The sequence below is a fragment of the Magnolia sinica genome, chromosome 5 (genome assembly GCF_029962835.1).
Source record: "Magnolia sinica isolate HGM2019 chromosome 5, MsV1, whole genome shotgun sequence".
In the NCBI taxonomy this organism is placed as follows: Eukaryota; Viridiplantae; Streptophyta; class Magnoliopsida; order Magnoliales; family Magnoliaceae; genus Magnolia; species Magnolia sinica.
The window spans coordinates 11,104,002-11,127,752 of NC_080577.1; the positions used below are offsets into that span (position 1 = coordinate 11,104,002).

Here is a 23,751-nt window from a genome sequence, read left to right on the forward strand (position 1 = left end):
GCATTTTGAGTGGAAAAAAGAAGAAGAAGAAGAGGCATTCACATTTGATTGGTCCACTGGCTGCTGATTGGTTGGTGTTATGGATTGTGAGGCACACATGGTCCAGCCTACTATACCCACATTGATGTGCCCACGATTAAAAAACTCAAAATCTTGGCTTAATGTACAGTTGGGTTTGATGTTGGTTTGACTAGAAAAAATGGTGTCTTTACGTGACTCACTTAATATTTTTAATATTAATAAATTTCGTAAATTGGTGGAAAAAGATTCATGCAGCAGAATCAAATAGAGCGATAGAGACGTTAGTTCTCTGCCAAAGGTCTTGGGTTTGAAACCTACCCCATTTTATTTTATTTTTTTGTAATAGAGAAATGCTTATGAAGTGACTGATCCAGTAAGAAATGGTATGACAAGTTATGCAGAGTCCTGACCAAGTTAGAACTTGTTTGGATACTTGCAATTGGAATAAACTGGAATCCAAATCACATGGTACATGGAATTGATGCAAATTGGAATCTTCTGTTGTGTTTGAAAGCCCGTGATTAAAATACATTGGAATCCAAAAACTGTGTTTGGATGCTTGTAATTGGAATGCGTCAGGTAAATCAGTTTTAATACATTTGACATTGTAATAAGCCCATTGATATATATGTGTGTGTGTGTGTGTGTGTGTGTGGAAATGGTACTATAAGGTTGAGGTCGAGCTCTGTGGACCCCACAGTGATGTGTCGAACATCAAAGTCGTGCATTTGATGGGTTCCCTTTGGGTTATGGGATATCCCAAAATCAGCTATATACCGCACCAAGGTGGGCTATACCATCTAAAACCATGTGAAGACATGCCTAAAATATATAAAGGTGGGCCCAATAAATGATTATGAATGTTTTAATGGGAGGGTAACCCTTCTCAATTGTTGCATGTGATGTGGCCCACCCAAGTCATGGATTAACTTGATTTTTAATCCCGTGGCCACTGGAATGGTGCATCTGACTGATGGGATAGATGTTTGACACACATCACGGTGGGGCTCACACAGCTGGACCTCATGGAAAGTTCCGATGAGGTCAAGCTCATAGTACCATTTCCCATATATATATATATAGGATGCCAAAAATAAGGACAATTTGACCCTCATGTGGGCCCCTTCGAAAAATCCAACCATTTTTTACATTTGCGTCCTATTCCCACCCTTTTGAGAGAACACCAATTCACATGATTTTCTGCATTCCATTTCACATTGATTCCAATTACCACGGTTTACCATCAACCAAACAACCTTTTTAGCCCATGTGCATCCATTCACTACCCATTACCACCATTTACCATCAACCAAACAACCCCTTTGTGTCACAATCGAGTGCTGTAGTGACTCAGCTTGAAATCTCGTCCTGTCAAGCTGACCCAACCTAGTTTCCAGTCAGAGTTACCGAATTTTAGAACTATGGTTGTGCCAAGTATGCGATTTATGCGAGGCATTTACCCTGTCTGTTTGGCTCTACTTTTAGATATGAGAGGTATCAAGACCTCACTGGTTCTTTACCTCAACCTACACTGCCATTAACCAAAAAGCAAAGAATCAGCTTGCGATGAACGGGACATGAACAGCGCCCATTTTTATGTTTTAATCTCCAAATAAGTAAAAGAGCCAAAAGGAAGTTGTGAACCATATAAACAATGAAAAGGAACTTAAATGTGCAGTGATATATCACATCAGCGGTAATGAGTAAGATGTGTACAACATCTCAACTGCTTATCTGCTGTGCCCCCTCATGGATAGCCGTGGCCCCATAACACACACTAGTCACATGACAGAACTACTTCAATGGACAGTCCAATCAACTTGTTTTCCTGGGCTGTGGTCCATCCATAACAGATCACCATATCAGCAGTCCAGAGATTGTACATGCATCCTATATGCCTATCGAGTGGGCTTAAGACCATGTACCTGATATTAGCACTCCAATCTGTATTCCATACAGATGATCGAAAGGCTGGAAAGAACATATCAAATGGATCGATGAAATCTCGTGCATAGTCATTTCCCCAATAATTTTCTTAGCCACCGTATCTCACACTTCGATACTCTTAATAAAACACTTTGCAGAAAGAGATACAAGTAGAAAAACATATTCACATTCGAAAACTAACAAATGCTGGACAAAAACACTCAACCCACAGGCCAACTACTACAAGTTAGGACACAAATTACTGCCTCCTACTAAAGGCTCACCTTGTTTTCAAAAACAGCACTGAATCCCACCAAAGCTTGTGTTGTTTCCCTTCAGAAATACAATAGCCAAGGTCTCCCAACCATGTGATGCACCTTGGACCCAGAAAACAGTTCTGATTGATTGCATTAGAATCATCTACTGCATTGGAGTTCATCGTCAGAATCCAATCAAGAAACATTTGAGTGCCCAAATCCAGAGATTCCAAGCCTTTTAATTCTGCGGCATTGTCTGTTCTTCGGTCTAATTTATCTTTGCACCCCTGAAGATCCCAGGAAGCATGAACTGAGAGAGGTCACCGACCCCTGGGCTCCCGAGGCAGCGACAATTGCTATTCTTGATCTATTTGATTATACTGTGTTCAATACAGCCTCCAAAGAGCGGTCCCAAGCCCTCATGCACCTTGATTCCCACCAACTCCAATCCATCTTTATTAACCCAGTTTCCATGTTAGGTTTGCAATTTTTCATCCATCAACAAGAGCCATCTTAGCCCATCCTGCCACATACATGACCAACTTCGGGTCCATCATCTTCCCCTGCTGTCAGACCACCCAAATCATTAACCTGTGCTAGCACTCAGGCTCAAGTTCACATGTAAAGGCAAACCCACCTCTCTTTCCCTCCCACCCAACCGCCAACCATAACTAGCCTGCAGCAGCTACAAAAGGATCCATCCGCCTTCTGACCAATTTGAGCTTAAAACATTACAAAGAAGTCCATACGATTGGCCAATGCTCAAGTACTACATTTCATGACCCCATGACTACACCATGCACCATTTCATCAAAGGATATGACCATTTGAATCCCCTGTCAGAGCCAAAGCAAAGGGTATTCCCTGAGAATCCATTCTTTGATTACTGTACTTATCTGTAGAATATCCAAGATGGTTATACTATGCAAGGAACCAATCCACTCAGTATTTCAACTGAGATTGAGCCAATGAAAAAACTTCAAACTAGAAATGATGGCAGCGTAGTAATTTTCCAAAAGCTTTTGATGTCATCCCTGAATGGGACATTGTGGTGATTTCCTTAACAAAGACTAGAAAGCTTTCAATTTCCATTCCTATACATTCTGGTCTTGCAATAGCCTTAACTAAATGGACCAGACTTCTACAAAATGGACTTTGCGAACAGGATGAATGTGAATTAATAGAAGTAATAAAACTACTGTGGAGCCATCTTACATAGAACTAGAGATATTACCTCAAATATTTTCCACAGAGACATCTTGCACATGGTACAAGCTTCAGCAGAGAATGTGGTTTCCTCGTCCTGATTCTCAAATATGGGAGCTGTAGAGAAACAACTTCGTGTGTGAGCCAACGAATGCATGCGAATTACATCCAACAGATTCCCAGTGAATTAATAATCCTGGAAAAGACTTTAATAATTTATATTTCCTTTTAATATTTATAATTCATTTCTCCAAAAATCCATTCATAATAGTTCAGTGTGATTGACTTTTATGCTCATCCAAAGACCAAGTTCAGGACTTAACCATTCTTTTACATTGCCTGCCAGTGCAAAAATGGAATTTACAGCAGCAGCAACATGGAGTAGACAAGCTTCTTACCAAAGATCAAAATATCAGAATATTTACAGTATCTTATCAAGAATATATTGTGATAAATTCACCCAGCAATACGATACCAATACCTTTACTGCAGTACAGGTAATGGATCAAAAAGTGTCATTTGTAGCAGTTTATGTTGTTGACACAAACACACAATGTTGAAGTATATCGTCTACACATTTCTCTCCAGTTAATTTTAGTGACTACTTGGATTGGTGGAGATTAAAAAAAAACTGAGGAAATGAAATCAACTTCCTTAGACGTGACGGTTTCCCTTGTTTGTGAAAGATTAAGGACTGAGGAAATAGATTTTCCATTTTTTTTTTTCAGATTTCCTAAGAAAAGGGCCATATCTTTTTCTTCTCTTGGACTTGAAGAAAATGAAGTCTTTCCTTTCTTTCCACAGTTTTCCTCAGATGGGATGTTTTCCTTTACTTAGCTACCTTTTGATTTCCATCAATATCATACCAAGGTCGATAATATTGGAAGGAGTTGAATCACATAGGGACTGTATTTTGATGACATCATACAGCAACATGATACGTTCAAATGATAACCTTGGCTTTCACAATAGAGAAAAATGATAAACAAGACAAACTGACAAATAATTTTACAGTTATTTGAAGTCCTTGGGTAGGGAGACCAACATGAAGCTTGTAATGCTAGCAGTTGTTCAATGGAAAGTAGACCTTTAGAATCAAAGACAATATGGCAAGCTTTTTTAACATATATGTACATGAAGAAATTATGACTCGAAAACATTACGAATCCCTATTTGAATTCAAGTATATTTATGATCAACTAAGAATCTTCGACAGCAGTACCTTTCCCCCGGGGATTCTAGAAGCTTTCCAGCAACACAAGCTTCTTGATCTTGGTTCTAGTTTCCTGCACAATAAGGTAATCATCAGACCAGAGCAGATGCTGACATTTTGGTATCCAGAGAATGCATAGTGGGTAAATATCATAATTCTAATGTATTAGCGTGAATAATAGTATTGGCATCAATTGAAATATGGAGCTTCCATATGTAACGATGATGGAACATGTATGTTCCACTCATTTATGTACATGCCAACACATTAAACCATAATAGGGGTATGAGTACTGGAATCCTCATGGGTGCAGAAAGCCTCACTCGGCAAAACCTGAAAAAGGATTAGCCAGTTCAGTAGTAAGGATTGATGGGATGTATGCCAGATTATATTAATGCAATGAATTCTTATCCATGTAAAAATCCTTCTACATGGTGTGCCGTAACGGCCTTTACGGTGGCAACCGTTACACGTTACAGGGTCGTAACAGCCATTACGGAAAAAATGACCTATAACAGCCCATATCGTAAAGGTACCATTACGGAATACCTTGGCCTTTCATTGAACAGGGAAGGTGTGAAAATGTGGTAGATGTAAGTTTAGTTATGCACAATCCAGTAAAAAACTGGAAAAGAAATCCAAAGTCGTCATACTAAACCCATGGAGGATCGGATCCTGCACAAGTCAACATGGTAGTACACCCATTTAGAAGAACCTGTGCAGCAAAGGTGGCTTATTTATTAATTGATGAGGTCACAGATCCCATTTCCTAGTTTTGCCATAGTCTCCAGGTATCTCCATATGGGTAAAAAAGGCATGGTCTGTGATGTCATGGGCCTATTTGATGATATCAAATGTTATCTTTTTTCCCTAACCAATGATTAAAATGGTGAAAAATGATACCAGGCAAGGGTTAAAGTATTGCCCAAAACTGGTAAGCGATGCCAAATATGAACAGATTTTGTCCATGAACCATAAAGTTGCACGATGCAAACCAGTTTTGGTTGTGATTGATACAGTGCATTGAAACCAATTCCAATTCTTGATACCAACGCAAAAGACGTGAATAATGTCGCAATACTTACAAATTCTCTTTTTCAAGTTTTTTAGCAATCGAAACTGCCTTCTGTATAATCAATCCATTTCGTTGAGTGAATCCTCCTGCCTGCTGAATTAGTTGCGCGAGGGTTACTCTTCTTCTCACTAAGCTTCGTATCTGAGGCTGTTCTCCAACTTTCTGTCTTTCTGGGAGAGGACTCGAGTTAAATTGGTGATGAGATGCTGCTGCTGCTGCTGTCAAAACACTTCGTGAACATTTTTCCTCAAGTTGTGCTATGTCATCTACATGTTCACTGCATTCATGTTGTTTTGTTGAAGATCCTATTTCAACAATTTCACTCTTTGAAATTTCAGGGGAGTCAGAGTGCAAATGTCTAGCCTTGGTTGAACCAACCCCATTGCCAAGTCTGTCTTTAGAAAGCCTTTTAGTCCGATTTGCCAATCTGGTTTCAAATTTCTTGTTATTCGCAAGGGATTCAGACATTCTGCTCATCCGAGCAGAGCCATTCTCAGAAGTTGGTAAAACAAATGGAACTTGAACCTCTTCTTTCACATCTTTTCTGGCTTCACATCTTATTTCAATAGTTACTGAAGAACCAAGAACAGATTTGAATGCTTGTAAAATGTGTTCACTGTACTTTTCTGCTTCGCATTTATTCACATGTGAGCTGAACATCAACTGCATATTTGGAACTGAAGGGAAAGAAGGATCACATGTACCAGTTAATTAAAAGTCCAAATATGAGCACAAAACATAAATATTTTGGGAGAAGAATAAATGATTATTGGCAAGTTACTAGAAAGGATAGGCTCTAGACAATTATTCCAACATATTGGATAGGGCGCTTCAAACAATACATTTTATATCACTTCCAACCAATGAAATGAGCTCCAACTATATGAGGCTTTTATGCATGTGTCAAGCCAAATTGATGCAGGACACATGATTTAATGCTAGCATGCAACGTGGAGATTATGAAAGAGTCCATAAAATAATTCAATTAACAAAAGATGCTAACCTACCAATTAATTAAGAGTAAACGATGGGAAATAAAATATGATTTAACCTAAATCACATGCCCGCATGCTAAGAAATCACATAAATCGATTAAAACTAAGACCGATGGAAGGATAGAACTTCCAATTTCGCATAGACACGTTCCACACTCAATAGACAGATTTGTAGGTTTCATGATTAGGGTTAGGAATGAGAAAAATCTGAAATTAGAAAAATTAGGGTTCATGGGAATTGGGGATTTTGTAATTAGGGTTTTTAGAAATTGGGGAAAATAGGAAATTGAATATCAGGGTTTAGAAAGTTGCAATGGGAAGGGAAAAGAGGAAGACAAGAGAAGAAGAATAATACCTTTCGAAGAAAAAAGATGAAGGATGTAAGACGAAGAATACCATGGGGAATTCACCACCAAACAAGCTTCTACCCTTCTACAATTTAATTGGAAGGGAGGGTTTGTTTTTTTTTTTTTCGATAAAAAGAAAAAACCCTAGAAAACAATGAGGAAAATTCCTTCACACAATGGAGCTTCTCTCTTTTTTTTTCTCTTTTCAAATCTCCACTAGGGTTGGAACTCCACTCCCTTTGTGATTTTATAATTAAAAATTCGGAATTAAAATTCAACATAATTACAACTATGCCACTTACTTAAGTAAAGTGGTCCATCATCCAAAATAAGAAAACTAAAACATATATTATCAATCTCAACTATAAAATAATTCCTAAAAATAATAAAAACCATAAAGAAAGCAAGATCATAGTCCAAAGGGGCCAGATTTAAAAGATCTGGTGGCCCGATGGCCTGATCGACAAGATCTAATGGTCGGATCGACACAAAATAGCAATCCTATGACTAAAATGATCTCATAAGCAGCCCACATGCATCATCCCAAGGTGGAGTCTTCCTGATGCATGTCCAATGCATGTGGGGTCTTCAAAATGGCCCGGGGGGCCCCATTTAGAACTCGTCTCCCATCCACAAAGAAAGCTGCGTTGATGTGGGTGGTTGTCTCCGTCTCTGGTACATCCGAGTAGGTTCTCTGATGTCCTCAGAAATTCCCCTCGACTAAGGGAGATTTCTCCTTAGGCGAAATAAAGCTGCAGTAATGATCGAGGAGATCTAGGTCTCGTCTTTGAAGCTTTGCCTTTGTGATCCACATACTATCTGATTTTGGTCTGCCCTTCCACTTAACAAGGTACTCCTGGTAACCGCCATATCATGTGGAAACCACTTCTTCATCTAAGATATCCTTCATCTCCTCTCTTCTCATAGGTATGGATGGTACGGATGGCAAGGGTTGAGAAGAGGGGTCAGGTAATGGCTATGAATTTTAAGACAGGTCAGGGACATCATCATCAAAGTTCATGTGAGGGTTAGGGGAATGTCCATGAAACGGTACAAGATCTTCCACATTAAATGTGGAACTGATACCCATGTTAGGTGGAAGATCTATCAAGTAAGCATTCGAACCCAATCTTTTCAAGATTTTATATGGTCCAGTGCTATGGGCTTGTAATTTTTTTTTTTAGTTCTTTGTGGAAACCTTTTTAGACATATTTTAATCATGACTTCATCACCCATAACAAATTCTTTAAACCTATGGTGTGAGTCAACAATCATTTTGTGTGTTTCATTACTTATATTGATTCTTTTTCTAATCTCCACATGCAAGTCATGCGTATGTTGTGTAGATGCATATGAAAACTCTGAAAGCCTATGGAACATAGACATGGGTATGCAATCTATAGGGGTTTTAGGCTCATCTACTTCTCTTTCCAAATCCACTTCCTCCCCAAGACTCATTTGATCGTAATGAAGGTTTAGTAGAGTCAATTTGTGAATGTCTCACACGGGTATAAGCTCATCATGTATGTCTTCTGGAATAACAACATTGGACTCCTCCAATACTGGACTCACCTCAGATGGTAACTCTACACTAACCTCGGGTGTAACCTTAGGTGGCATCTCCGTAATAACCTTAGGTGTGACCTCACTTGCCATGTGTGCATACAACGCCAAATTAGTTTTAGTCTCTCTTTCAGACTCTTTGGCACTAACTATAGGAAGAGACTCAAGCGGGAGTTTTGTCACATCTTCAAGACCACATGTCTTGACGTCCTCCTTTTTAGGGATTCTTTTGGGCGGGAGAGACTTTAAGACAATCCTTTTGCCTCCATACAGAAACGAACACGTATTCAAGAAACCAAATAGTGTTGTGTCCATGTCATACAATCAAGGCCTGCCCAAAATGATGTGGCCTATATCCATAGGCAAAACATCACACCACAACGTGCCTGTATAGGAACAAAACTGGATGGGAATAGGACAACGCTGGGAAACCAGAATTGAAGATGCATCAACCGATGAGACTCGACAATGCAGGGGCATTTTCACACTGGGCTCGAGTGGGGTAGCTCGTGGGATACAGGGACACACTCAGGGTGAGTGACCCATGTGATTTCGGGCCCACGGGGGAGGTCTCGTTCAAGACTCATCGCCGGGAGTGTTTAATGCGTATTTCACATCGGACTTGAGTGGGGTAGCCCGTGGGATGCGGGGACTATTCACAACCCCAAGTATAGGGTCACGATGTAGTAATAATCTCGGTAAGACTGAGGTCAAATCCACAGGGACTAAACCTTGTACGTATTCTGAAAGTAATTAGAACTAGAACTAGAAGAAGATGTATTCTAAATCTGGAGAATTTAAGAGAATAATTTTAAACTATTTAACTAAAACTTTATAAAATTCAAAGGTGGTAAACTAGGGTTTCCAAGGATTCACTTGTAGAGATCAGGGCGATCTATGCTTGATTCACACACACAACTGGAATCAGAGTCCTATCTTCATCCAATTGGAAAATATCTTATTAGAAATCAAATCTGAACTTCCTTTGATCTAGTTCTCAATGGATGAAAGGTATTAGAACTAGAAGTGATTCCATCACAAAACCATGCCCATGAGACAACGCAAACAACAGAATTTCCCAATCCACAACCAATCTGAGAGAATTGTAAGAGTTAGGGAGGATTCCATCATCCAACCATGCCCAGGGGATGATGGTGAACAATAGGGCTTCTTAATTTCACAATCTCAATAATGAAAAGAACATACTCAAAGCTATCGCAGATCCATTGTAATTTAAGTCACAACAAATCATTAAAAATTAAAAGTATTCCTTATAATCAAACTAAAATCAAAGATAGTTTAACAATAATGAATTAAAGCAATAGAAAGCACCCCATCACACTACAAGCTTCACCTCTAAGCCTTAGCTAAGACGTTTAGCCAATCATAAACATGATTAACTGAAATCTCTTAACAAAAACACGAAGAAAACAATGAAGGAAAAGGGAGAAGAAAACTCTGGCCGTCCACACTCCTCTCTCTCTCTCTCTTCCCACGTTTGATGCCTCCTCACATCCGTCTCTCTCTCTTTATTGGTGTTGAGAGGTCAGTCAGCTGGAGTGTGTAATCTTACGCAGCAATGGATTTAGAAATTTGCGAAACAGTCTTACGTTGGATCGAGTTTTGGGACGGATGATCGTCCCAAACTTCGAATCTGGCTCCATGGACAGGGTCTGCATCCTCTTTTTCAGCTTTTGGATGGTCCAGATCAACGGTCAGACCATCATCTTAGTCACACAATGCCCCACAGTGGGCCGGGCGGCATCCGCATGTCCTTACGCACGCCTCTGCGCACGTTCCTGCACTGGGACATTTGGTGGGCCCATGATCAGCATCATCAGAGAAATCCACTCCATCCATTGGATTTGTGGCGGGATTTCAGTCGGAGATGGGTGGTTTTGGATTGTCGTTGACGCGGCCCACTGAACCTTTGCTTCTACCGTCCATCCTACGTTTGAATGTAGTCTTCTTATGAGTGCGTGCATGGGTGCACATGATCACCATGGTTGTGGTTGATTTCTCCTCCCAAATGCAATGAATGGCTTGGATCATCAAATCAGGTGATGATGGTGGGTCGGAGATCACCTCAGCTGACATACATGCGGCGGGAGGAAACGGCAACTGCCGTTTTAGGCTGGTAGTCGGGTCAATGCGGGTGTGCGTGTGCTGCGTGCGCACACCACTCAAGGTGGGGTCCACAGTGATGTAGTGTAAGATCTACACCATCCATTCATTTTGCCACCTAATTTAAGGAGTTGAGTCCAAAATTGAGGCATATCCAGAGATCAGGTGGACCTCAAATCGGTGATTTATGGCTGATCTTTCCGTTGGACCACTTCCACAAAGATCCAAGGGCTGAAATTTTACGTGTACGGTTACTTTATGATCCTTAGGTTAGATATAAAGTTTTGTGCCAAACGGATGGTGGAAATCCTGTGATCTTGAATTCAAGACAATTTTCAGGCTTCCTTCTCTTTAATCACTTGGTTTCCTCAGATCTTTGGCATGTGAATTCTTCAATCTCGGTCTCCTAAGATCCGTCCTTTGCCTTGGTGATTCTTGAGCATCAAATGTCTGCTTTTAGTATCCTTTTCAGTCCAAGCTCCTAAATTCACCTTGAAACACAAACATGATTAAAATAGAACGTTAAGCACTATCATGTTCATAAAACCAAGTAATAATTGGGGTCTAGTATGCAATATTTAACCCTTAACAGGGACACACTCGGGGTGGGTGGCCCATGTGATTTGGGGCCCATGAGGGGGGTTCGAGTGAGGTCCTAACCCATGAGATGTGGTGCCTGGGCTATGAGATAAAGGGATTAATTCGCCATACACTAATAGTTCGAGCGTTTAGAGCAAGTGGTTAATTGTCCTGCATCAAATTGGTATCAGAGCAGGAGGTCTCATGTTCGAGATTCCTCATTGGGGGTGATTAATGCAGGAGCATTTTCACACCGGGCTTGAGTGGGGTAGCCGGTAGGATGCAGCGACGCATTCGGCGTAGGCGGCCCATGTGATTTGGGGCCCACGAGGGGGGTTCGGCCGAGGTCCTGACCCATGAGATGTGGGGCCTGGGCTATGAGATAAAGGGATTAATTCGTTATACTCTAACAGTTCGAGCTTTTAAAGCAAGTGGTTAATTGTCCTACATCACTCGATAGGGTTGAGGGTAAGGACGACTAGCATACCTAAGCCGTGTACGGTGTGAGTAGATACCACATTGACGCAACTGCCACTATCAATGATCACCTTGCAGTTTTTGCCACCACGCTTGGCATAAGTGTGGAAAATTGAATCCCTGTGCCAATCATCACTTTCTACAATTTAGCTTAAGGCGTGCCTAATAATTGCAAGTGGCACAGTCTCAACTTGATCGCCAACTTGTGATTGGACATCTTTTCGAGTGTTGGGGTTTGCCTGAAGGGAGACTTCAAGCCGATTGGCACGCGCATTGATCACGGTCAATTGAGTTGTGGTGATCCTATTGTGTGCTTCAATAGACGTCAGACGGTTGTTGATGGCGTTAAGGGCCTCGACAATCTGCTATAGATTCATAGTAGGATGTAGACCAAAGCCACGTCCAAAACGAGTGGGGGCATATATAAGGTAACTCCAAAAGGGAAACTCTATGTCCTAGGACAATGTTAGGACAATGATAAAACTAACCTAGAGATCAAGCTGGACACACAAACCAGAAAATTCAGCAAGCCACTATCCTTACATATTATGTTGAAAATTCAGCAGGGTAGTAATCTAAGGGTGTCAAACTGAAAATTCAGTAGGGTAGTAATATAAGGGTGCCAAATTGAAAATTCAGCAATGTGATACCCTGAGATTTCTATGCTGAAAATTCAGCAATGGTATAAGTGGAAACACTAGCTGAAAATTTAGCAATATGATACTCCAAAAAAAAATTTAAAAAATAAAATAAAATCAGCTATATGATCCAACGTGCAATGAATGTTCTACTAACCCTAGATGCAACAGAAAAATCCTATGCTAAACCTATGGGCTCTGATACCAAATTTGATACAGGACCGATGCATGAATTAAGTAACATGTGAGATTAGATAACCGAATTAAGATATTTAACAAAAAAACACAAACGTCACTATATTCATCACAAATATCATGAAAATCATGCGTAATCCTAGCCAAAGCGAACATCTTAACATAAGATCATTAAATAAAGCAAAACTAGGATCTAATGGATGTAGGGACATCTTAACATAAGATCATTAAATAAAGCGAAACTAGGATCTAATGGATGTAGGGACATCCAATTAGCATAGGATAAGCCAAAAGGAGTAGGTGGGATTCACACGTGTAGCCGTACAACCACACTTGTGGTGTGGGAGAATGGGTTTAAGACGGTCAGGGTTTGGTTTGTGGATGGGTATGGGAAAGTTGGGTTTTGGAGTAAACGAAGATTTGGGATGGAAGAATTAAGAACTTGAAGAGAATACTTGAATGGGAAAAAAAGAAAAAGAAAAAGGAAGACGGTGTGGGGATAGATGGAAACATCGCACCTCCGTTGATGAAGATTAGCCTCGCACCAATCTTCCTTCCAAATCGCATGGAAGTATCTTCAAATCGCATGAAGATGGGAAAAGAAAGCAAGAGATCTCTCTCTCTTTTTTAATCACGAAATTCAATCTTATGACTAAAATGATCTCCTAAGTAGCCCACATGCATCATCCTAAGGTAAGGTCTTCCTGATGCACGTCCAATGCATGTGGGGTCTTCAAAATGGCCCGGCGGGCCCTATTTGGAACTCGTCTCCCATCCACAAAGAAAGTTGCGCTGATGTGGATGGTCGTTTTCGTCTCTGGTACATCCGAGTAAGTCCTCTGATGTCCCCATCACAAATGCTCATAATCATCGTTGTCGTCATCTAAGGCTTATCCCAACTAATTGGGTTGGCTACATGAATCATATTTCTCCATTCCACTCAATCAAGGGCCATAACTTCAATTAGACCAAACGCCCTAGCATGAGTTTTGAATGTCACATATTGTCAGGATTCATGATAAAGTTATGGCAAAAGTTTCACACTGGTTGCCAACTTGATGCAACCCACCTTTATCTGGGCTTGGGAATCGCAATGAGATTACTAGACAACCATAGGGGCTATGTAATTTGTATTGAATATATAATGTTGGTATCTATGGAATATGACATCAGTCTACAACTCACATGGTCCGAAAGCAGAAGAAAATCTTGAAGACAGATTTAGTGCAAGAATAACTAGCTAACCATTCACTTGTAATGGTAAGAGAGAGTCAACATGCAAACCAAATTTGAAATATTTCAAATAAACTAAAAAAAAAAAACTTAAGATATTGTAGCTAACTTCACATGTGCTTCACGAGGCAGTCAACTACATAACCTAAGGAGGAAGGTGATTAATGATGCAATTTGCAAGGGAAAGGGCTACTTAACCAAAATAGTACCCAATTACTGCATTGGGTATGAAAATAAGACAAAAGAATTAAGTGTCAGACATGGGTACACCCATTGCTCGAGCTTGTAACTAAGCTCAAGAGAGAAAATAAAAGAATAGTAATCCCAGTAATGAGAACAATTGATTACTCGTGAATGAGTGCATGAGATGGGAAAGTTTAGCTATTTAAAGAGGGAAAAGATCTATTGTGGCTCTATTTTCCACATGTTTAAAATGGTCCCGATAAAAATTACATGGGAAGCCTTAACAATTAAGTCAGGGTACCATTAAATATTACAATATTATAGAAGCCCTATATTTTGTCAATGGGCAATAAGAACTCATAATACACATAATCAATGTTTTAAATATCGACGATATCGGCTGATATATCCCACGATATATCTACTATCCTGCTTGTGCGATACAAAATGTACAGGTAGTGTCGATATATCCCACATGCTCGATCCAGTGAGCATTTTCAATTTTCGATCCCCTTTTTTTGTTGAAATTATGTTAAATCGGTGTTAAATGGTTATAAATCCATTGGTTCTTCATGTTTTGCATGAAAAATTATAGAGCTTGAGCTTTAATTTCGATATCCATTGGTTCTTCATGTTCTCCATGTTTTTTTTTTTCTTCAACCAGCTGTCAATTGAGACTAATTTCAAAGTTTTAGGAGTATTTGATGAAATGATTATCACATATACTCTAATTTTGAAATTTGAGTGTAGCTAGTCCGATTTGGGGAAATTTTGAAAATTCTCCAATTTCTCCCAAATTGCTTGCAATGTTGCACTCCAAACATGAAAATCAAACATGTATGAGGGCTGATCTACTGATTTGTTAAGTCCTTGTCAATTTTTAGAAAATAAAAATCATTTTAATTTAAAATCAATAAAAAATTAAAATATTTTTTTTCGATATTTCCCTTCAACTAGTTGTCAATTGACACTAATTTCAAAGTATTTAGGATTTTTTGATGAAATGATCATCACATACACTCTCAATGTTATGCATTCAATTTGAATATAGTTGCATTAGTTTAGTCAGACAACGCATAGCTTAGGACCCTATATAAAGGAAACCTATTATGTGCACTTCTTTTTTGAGATGTTATGATTTAAAAGCGTGTATTAAGGTCTTTAAAAAATAAAAAACAATCCATGAAGTTTCATTGAAAAATTCAACCATTTTCCCATTGTTTCCCCATGTTTCCCAAAAAGCGCGATAAATTAACCGATACAACCAATATATCCCGTGTGATAATTGATATGTATATGAAATGATCATCACATATACTCTAATTTTGAAATTTGAGTGTAGGTAGTTCAATTTGGAGAAATTTTGAAATTTCCTCAATTTCTCCCAAATTGCTTGCAATGTTGCACTCCAAACATGAAAATCAAGCATGCATGAGGGCTGATCTACTGATTTGTTGAGTCTTTGTCAATTTTCAGAAAATAAAAATCATTTTTAATTAAAATTTAATTAAAAAAATTAAATTTTTTTTTTCGAAATTTCCCTTCAACGAGTTATTGATTGACACTAATTTCAAAGTATTTCGAATTGTTTGATGAAATGATCATCACATACACTCTAAAATGTTATGCATTCAATTTGAATATATTTGCATTAGTTTAGTCAGACAACGCATAGCTTAAGATCCTATATAAAGGAAACCCATTATGTGCACTTCTTTTTTGAGATGTTATGATTTAAGAACGTGTATTAAGGTCTTTTTTTTTTTTCAACAATCCATGAAGTTTGATTGAAAAACTCAACAAATTTCCCATTGTTTCCCCATGTTTCCCAAAAAGTGCGATAAATTACCCGATACAAATGATATATCCCATGCGATAACCAATATGTATCTATATCCTAAGGATGCGATACATAACGCAATACCAATATTTCGAACGCTGTATACAATAAAGAAATTAAAGAAATGGTTTTATGATTCGAGAGCCTACCTGCACCAAAACTGACAGAAATCAGCTTTCCTTCTTGATGCATAAATCGCCGTAGAGATATTAATCGAATTTTCTCAAGCACTGCCAACCAAACCTCATCAACTTCATTGTCGCTTTTACCAGGAATTCCAACATTTTTCTTTTTTCCTACAAGATTACTGTTCGTGAGACCATCATTGCCACTGGCACTATTGAGGTTTCCTGTCCCGATACTTGTTGATAAGCCTCTTCCATAGTTTGGCATCTCAGCGACCTCACCACTGCATTTTCTATGTACATGCCTCTTACTGGTGTTATTTGGGGCAATAGGACTATGATTAAAATTAATGTCTGCAGAAGAACTTGGCAATATGTATTGCTGATCTGGAGCAAGTTGAAGCAGTGCAGCAGTTAACCATGTTAGTCTGTCACTTGACGCTCTCAACTGTTTTTCAGCTTTGGACAGTCTTTTTAGAGCCTGACGCAATTTTTCCATATGCTTTTTAGATACTGAAAACAGGAACTTGTTTTGTCAATAAAAGGTTAAGAATAGGCATAGCACAATAACATATCACACCGGAATTTTGAAAAGTAGAAAAAAAAAATCACTAATTTAGCGGAATTAAAAGGTTCACAAATTGAAGTTATGAGGTACAGAGAGATTTACGTCCAACAAAAGGTTATGAAAATATGAGGATAAGAAGGCAAGAAACCTGGAACTTGAAGAAACAGTACAGTGTTTCTATGTGGGAAAGTATGCGGTTTTATACAAAAGAAAGAACCAAAGGGCCTTATTTATTTTATTTTCTTCCCTTTCTCCATAACAAAAATGTGAGATGTTCCCAAATTACATAAGAGAATAACAAATTAGGAAAACATAACACCATTAATGGTTTAACTTTTTTTATTGGCATCAAATGAGATGTATGGTAATAACACGCTAGATATTATGAACAAACTTCAGATACAGCATTTGTAGAGAAACACTAAGAAACTGTCTACTTTTCGTATGAAATGTACTTTAGAGACACCATAGCAAATAAATGGTATCAGTAACCATGGAAGAACGTATAAAGATGAATTAACATAACATATTGTGGCTAAGGGGGAAAAAAGAGGGTGGAAGAAAGAAATTTTTGGACTCACAAATCGGTCGGCAGAAAAACCTTCTCTGTACTGTTTCTGTGGTGAAGATGTAACTACCAGCAAGAATATTAGTTATTATAGTTGCAAGCTGTGACATCAATTCCAGTGGCTCCACTCCAGCTTCCATAATCTCTCGTATGTTCTTTATAGTGGTAACAGTATCTGCAGATAATGCTGAATCAAGTAGATCTACCAGTTTATCATCAGAGATCAACCCAACCTAGAAAGAAATTTACATGAACTTTTAAAACAGATCCACGTAAAGACTGAAATCATTGCTTTGAATCATAGTATTGGATTTCCTGGAGGTGTGAAGTATTTTTGCATGCATCATCTTTCCAAAATACATTTATAAATGAGATACAAAACTTGAATATACACATTACTTCAAATGGAATCATGGTTTTTAACCTTGGTAATTTAGATCGACTCGTTCAATCTCAAGTCAAGTTGCAGCTCGCCCGAGTTGGGGGTAGAGCTGTACAAAAGTCGAACCGAGTTGAGCTTGGCACAACTCGGCTTGGCTCGGCCAGCAGCCAACCCCAGCTCGAATTCGGCTCGGCTTGGTGCTCGCCGGATCGGAGGGAATGGCTGGTGGGTTAGGGTTCGGCTGCCGGCCGGGCACTAGAGAGAAAGGAGAAAGGGGGTGGGTTCTGGATGCGGGCTGGACAAAGAGAAGCAGGGGCCAGAAATTAGGGTTGTGGATGACCGACTGGGTATTTATACCCGATCAAATGAGTTGAACCCGATCCGAGAGTCAGGTTCAAACCAAGGACCAAGCTGAATTCAGTCAAGCCCGGCCCAGCTCAGACTTGGCTCGAATTTTTTCGAGCTCCTAAAAATTAGCTTGACTCAGCCTAAACCCAGTTTCGAGCCGAGTCGAGTCGAGCTTTATCAAACCAAGTCGAGCAAGTTAATCGAGCTGACTTGGTTCGTGTACAGCTCTAGTTGGGGGTGTATTGGCCCGACTTGCTCAAGTTGAGGGTGACTAAGGGGAGTGACTAATGGTACTGAACTGGATGGAGTGATGCTGAATCTGAGTCAAATCATTCCAAGTCTTAAAAACCATGAATGGCATCCGTATGTCAAACACTTTATCAAAGAAACTTTAGGAACTGACGAGTAAAAAAAATAAACATACAAGCTCCTGAACCAGAGGAGGAGAGATACTCCATCCAAGAAGACTCAGCTGATCAAGAGTCATCAAAGCATCCATTAGCGATCCACCTGACCGTGATGCTATAAGCTTCAGTGCATCCTTACCAATTTCTAAATGTTCTTTCTTCGCAACCCGCTGCAAAGTATAGATGATATCTCTATCCCTCAGTTTCTGAAAAAAGAATTTCTGGCACCTTGATATGATTGCATGAGGTAAACGATCAAGACTCGTACTGACCAGTACAAAAACAACCCATCGGGGTGCTAGGTCAATGACCTTTGAGATGGCACTCCAAGAATCAAGAGGCAAAGTATCACAGTCATCAACAATGAGCACTCTGTACTGAGATCGTAACTTGGACGTAATCATACTCTCGAGAAGACCCATAATGCTCTCAAAGTCAAAATTATGAACTGGATTCACTTCTTGTACATTTTGACTTTTACCCAAATCACGTGCAATGCATGAATCACAGATGCCGCAAGGTTTAGGGTGATCTAGAGATTGGCAATTTAGAGCTCTTGCAAATATGCGAGCACAAGAGGTTTTTCCTGTGCCACGAGGGCCATAGAACACATAAAGAAACCCAATTTTCCTTCTCAAAATAGCATTTGAAAGAGCTTGTATCACAAGATTCTGTCCCATCAGATCCTTGAAGGTCCTAGGCATGTATTTCTGTGTCAAGCTTTGATGTCTTCCATGGCAGTGCTCTCCATAGTTGCATTGGTTGGCTGAACTTGCTTCAGAATCAAGGTCTGAGTCTCGATTGTGTCTCAAATTATTATCGGAGAAAATATCAAGCTCTCCCGAATAGTCATGTGCCGGAAAAGCCATCTGTTCCAGGGATCCTGCTTTTTGAGTTAGTAAAGGAAGTTCCTCAGAATCGGGCATCAGATATGAGCTTGAGCAATCAGACATCACAGGCATATCCAAAACACCTCTTTTGCCTCGTGGAACATGGTCCTTGGCTATCTTTAACCTTGAATTAGAAAACCCACAAGACAAACTCCTTCCTGCCATGTCCATACATGTCTTACCTCTATGGTGAATCCTCAACCAATTCCAAGGAACCCTACACCGATTTCTTGGGGCCCAGCTAGCCTCAGGCTTGTCCCTGTCATATTCTTCTGCCGCACCCTTTATATAACAATTTGGGAATGCTGAACCTTGGACCAATGAATTTGAAGCGATAGACAATTCATTATTAGCTCTTAAATCTCTTGAATCGACAGAAACCCGGGCTCTCCTTGTGCCTCCAAATTTGTGCCTTTTCACCTTATTCAATTCATTGAGATACCCATGGCGATGAAAGCGAGAAGACTCTACATCTTCACTATCAGCTGAGAATTCTTTAAATTGTTCAGAAAGAGTCTTACGGTTTTGACTGTGATTTCCCTCATGTGAAATCATCTTCTCTTTCCCCTCCCTCTTCCTTGAACCCAACTCATCAACCACACCCCAATCACGGCCATATTGAGAAGGTTTCTTCCTGTCACCCGAACGACTGCTTTTGTGGTTCTTTCTAGTTTCTCCTCCCTCGTTGGAACCTGCTCTATCATATTTCTTCCTGATTGCTTCAGTCGAAGCGACTTTTGATGTTGCTCGATTCGCAACAGGCAGGGAACTTCCCATCAACCTCCTAACTTCCCTCAGGCGCTCAATGTTTAAAGATCTCTGCCTGCGATTCAATGCAGTGTACTTCTCAAGTTTCTCGGCGGAAGGAGAATTCCACAATGAAGGACTCATTGAAGGGTCTCTGAGAGATCTCGATCTCTGAAGGACGGTAAGGCCCTTCATGAGAGACCTCTCTGCCGAGACAGGGCGGTGCTTATGCATACGTCTTTTCAAGTGAGCGCAATTCAACAGATTCACATGAACACTGCAAAGATGGTCACTAGCACCACCATTCCGTCTGGGTCACGATCAGACGCCAAATGGACCCACATTAGAAATGGCACCAAATCAACACAAAGAAAGAAACCCAAAATCCACCAGCAGTTGTAACATTACAGAAACATGCTCCTCTAAGCAGTGTAATCGATTCCAACATCATTCACTACATTCAAAACAGCTGCAATTCCTTCTAAACGATATCAAAATGCAAAATATCTTCAAAACCAAACATCTAATTCACCACGATACTTCCACAAAATTAGTAAAATACAGCTCAAACCCCCTTCAACCAAAATCCAAGAAACTCGATTCTTCGACAAGAATCAGTTTCCAAAACCAGCTATTTACCAACTAATAAGATGTTCTAAAACTTCGATTCCGCTTCGAATCCAAAAAAATCAGAAGACAGAACAAAAAGAAATTCAAACCAACTCAGAGATTTTACTTCTCTGGACTTCTGAAAACTGAAACCTGAAAAAAGTAAATCTCGCAACGACCTTGCTTCGTAGTCTCCGCCTCAACTAATCGTAATCAGTCCATCTGGATTTCTACATTATCTTATTCCCTAAAAAGGAAAAAAGCAGAGCAGAAGATCTCTGAAACGTGGAGAAGCTACCGGACTGAAAATCTCTTTGATGAGAGAGCAGTTAAAGTACTGACCTGAATTCAAAGCGAATTGTCTTTCCCAGAGAGGGAGAGGTATTCGTCTCGGTTCGAACGGGGCGAAATATTCTTCCTGTGTATCGGCCGAAACGGAAAGGGACGGCACTTGGTTCTTAGAAATGGAGTTCGTTTGCCGCGACTAAGGTTCGTGCGTGTATCGTCGCCCACTGGGGCCCACAGTCTTCGTGTCCTGATGATCGAAACCGTTCATGCTGTGAGATCTATTCTTTTCTCGGAATTCGATTAAAATTATATTCAACAGGTGATTATGACCATAAATTTCTGAAGATGAATTTAGAACGATGAAAAGAACATTTCAACGGCCTTTCATTTGACTCTAAAAATTGAAGGTGAAGATCATTGCAAAGGCCTAACTAGAGGGAAATAGCTTATATGCTGTAGTAATGACAATAAGGACAGTCCAAGTCGTCAAACCATCTCAGCATGTGGGCCCCATTTGATGGCGAGACACGCTCGACCTGAGTCGCGACAGAGTCAGAACGGAATCCTGAGGAATTATATGATACGTGGAACACATCTTTGCAAAAGTATACACGTGTTCCTATTTCTGACAATTGGAAACAATGTTTTGGTAATCAAGACCGTTGTTCTGGTGAGGCCCACAGAAAAATTTGAAATACAGGATTTTGAGTACTAATGTTGGGAACATTTTGATTTGGATGTGAACTGCTATATAGATATATATATATTTCTCGTCCGTCAATATTTAGGCAATGAAATGAAGATTAAGGTTTATTTATTAGGTATATTTTTGAGTCATATTACGTTTACGGTCTAGATTAGCGATCCATTGGTTGAAATTGTCAGAATTGAAAATACGTGTATGCTGTCCAAAAATGAGGAGCCATGTACCATAAAATTACTCCTTGCTTCTTCCGGGGGAGACCGTAGAGACGGTGGGATTCATATGGGGTCGAGGAAGTTAATTATACTGGTATTTTCAGTATTGCTCGGATCCGTACGCTATGCAACGATGTAACGTACACGGATACATCCGATATATTGAAATCTGGTACATCCGGACTTTATCTTTTAAATCTGAGCCGTGTTTCAGTAATCTAAACCGTTTATATGATGTATCTCATCTTTTGCGGTGAATGAAAACATATAAAACCTGAGCTCTTTAGTTTAGAAAATAGACGGTCAAGATAAAATTTGTATAATCAAAATTTTGAAAGATTCAATCTGAGAAAATTTTGGCTCATCTCCTATCCACGAGAACCTCTATCACATAAATGGTCTGATTCATTGAAAAAAGAACCAATTCTATTAATAAATTACCGACGTATCATATTGTAATAGGTGGGGATGTAATAGAGCAAACCTGATTGTGTTATCCGAACGAGGATTGGCGAGTGTATTCGCTCGAGTCAGATGAACATGCCTATGGGATAAATGTGCCGAGTTGGGACACGTGTGATATATTTTAGCCCTTTATCAGAGCACGATTTAAGTATACTCGGCACTAATCGATCCTGTACATTCATCAGGCAGGATACGCTTGTATGAGAAGATTGAACGGTTAGATAAATAAGCAACGGATTCAACTCAATGTACCGAAGTGAGCTAGCAGACGAGTAGACAGGAGTGTTAGCTGGACAAAGCCATCTAGTTAATGAATGCGTCGATCTAAAATGTGTTTCGTATTCGCACACGTGCGGCGAAGTCTTCGATCGATATGAGGCGAGCGTGTGCGTTTAATATCTTTGAGTAAAAGCGAACAGTCTCACTCACCGACGGTTGCAATCGGTGGGCCACAGGTGCCATGACGTGAAAAGATCGTTCGTTTTGACTCCGTCGCCACTCAGGACCCGCTTATGAGATGGTACATGATTTGGACCGTCCATGTTCTTATCACTACAGGAATAGTAGATTATGGGAGGAGGAGGAGGAGGTAATGATATTAATCTTCTTTCATTGTTTTAAATTTTATCTAAAGATAGTAACGGGCACAATCATTCGTTCAGCTTCTCACCATTACTACTGTAGCACGGTCGGGAACACAGACGGTTCAGATCATAGGACAATCTGGCATGTTGGGTATTTGTGGGTGGGCGGCAATAGAATCCGAATTCTAAGTCAGAGTGGAAGCATAATGAGCTCACGTGATTGGATTTGATTGTTCTGTCAAATTTGATTAGCCCATATAAGTCATGTTGGAGATGACCCTACATATAGAGTTGGGCATAGTCGGACCAACTTAGAGTTGACTCAACTCTATCCGGTTTTGAAATAGGCCTGATTTGAACTCCAACTCGATTCGACTCGACTCGTTGCCAAGTCCAACATGCTTGAACCGATCCGAGTCCAGGTCTAGCAGACCTAGACTAATCATGACTGATTCTAACCCAGTCAAAAATACCGAGTTAATTTGAGTTGGCACTGATTTGGATCGAGAGATGAGGGAAGGAAGGAGTGGAGAGGAGAGGGGAGAGAGAGGAGGGATGGCGGTGGGTGGCTGTCAGGTTTGGAAGAGGAGGGAGGGAGTGGAGAGGAGAGAGAGGAGATGGATGGTGGTGGTGGTAGGTGGCTGTTGGGTTTGGAAAATGAGGAGGGGAGGGAGTGGAGAGGTGGGAGAGAGAGGAGGAGGGTGATGATGGTGGTTGCTAGGCTTGGAAGAGGAAGATGAAGGAGGGAGGGAGAGAGAGAGTTTGGGATCGGGAGCGGAGTATAAGATTAAAGATACTTAGGATTTTTTTTTTTTAAATTACACACACACACACACACACACACACACACACACACACTTGAATCCGAGTCAAGTTGATTCGGATCGAGTCGAGTCTAACTGGATCGAGTTTCAGGTCAAGTTATTGGGTAACTCGAACTCGACTCAGTTTGAGTTCGAATTGGACGAGGTCTATTCGGT

The 23,751-nt window shown here is 40.0% G+C and overlaps 1 protein-coding gene across 7 annotated transcripts; it reads right to left on the reverse strand.

Moving 5' to 3' along the window:
- Nucleotides 1-1,208: 1,208 nt before the first annotated feature.
- On the reverse strand, nt 1,209-20,956 carry LOC131245430 (protein STICHEL-like 4). Of its 7 annotated transcripts, XM_058244889.1 has the most exons (8): nt 20,859-20,949; nt 18,288-20,217; nt 17,147-17,366; nt 16,022-16,510; nt 5,709-6,375; nt 4,633-4,696; nt 3,439-3,527; nt 1,590-1,946 (listed from the first exon to the last, which is right to left on the reverse strand). In XM_058244889.1, the coding sequence occupies exons 2-8, from the start codon at nt 20,139-20,141 to the stop codon at nt 1,799-1,801; spliced, it is 3,531 nt and encodes a 1,176-aa protein (XP_058100872.1). In that variant the 5' UTR covers nt 20,142-20,217; nt 20,859-20,949; the 3' UTR covers nt 1,590-1,798. The 7 variants fall into 7 exon arrangements, with proteins under 7 accessions (XP_058100877.1, XP_058100872.1, XP_058100876.1 ...); XM_058244894.1 differs by lacking the exon at nt 1,590-1,946 and adding an exon at nt 1,209-1,552 and having other exon boundaries at nt 18,288-20,956; XM_058244893.1 differs by lacking the exon at nt 1,590-1,946 and adding an exon at nt 2,260-2,727 and having other exon boundaries at nt 18,288-20,956.
- Between the last annotated feature and the right edge of the window lie 2,795 nt (nt 20,957-23,751).

What these genes read in the sequence shown, in the direction of transcription:
- LOC131245430 (XM_058244889.1), bottom strand. Translation starts at nt 20,141, where the DNA reads ATGCATAAGCACCGCCCTGTCTCGGCAGAGAGGTCTCTCATGAAGGGC. An exon ending in AAACTTGAAAAAGAGAATTT is followed by an intron (nt 4,697 to 5,708) that starts GTAAGTATTGCG and finishes CTTATTGTGCAG; the next exon opens with GAAACTAGAACCAAGATCAA. An exon ending in CTAGAATCCCCGGGGGAAAG is followed by an intron (nt 3,528 to 4,632) that starts GTACTGCTGTCG and finishes GTTTCTCTACAG; the next exon opens with CTCCCATATTTGAGAATCAG.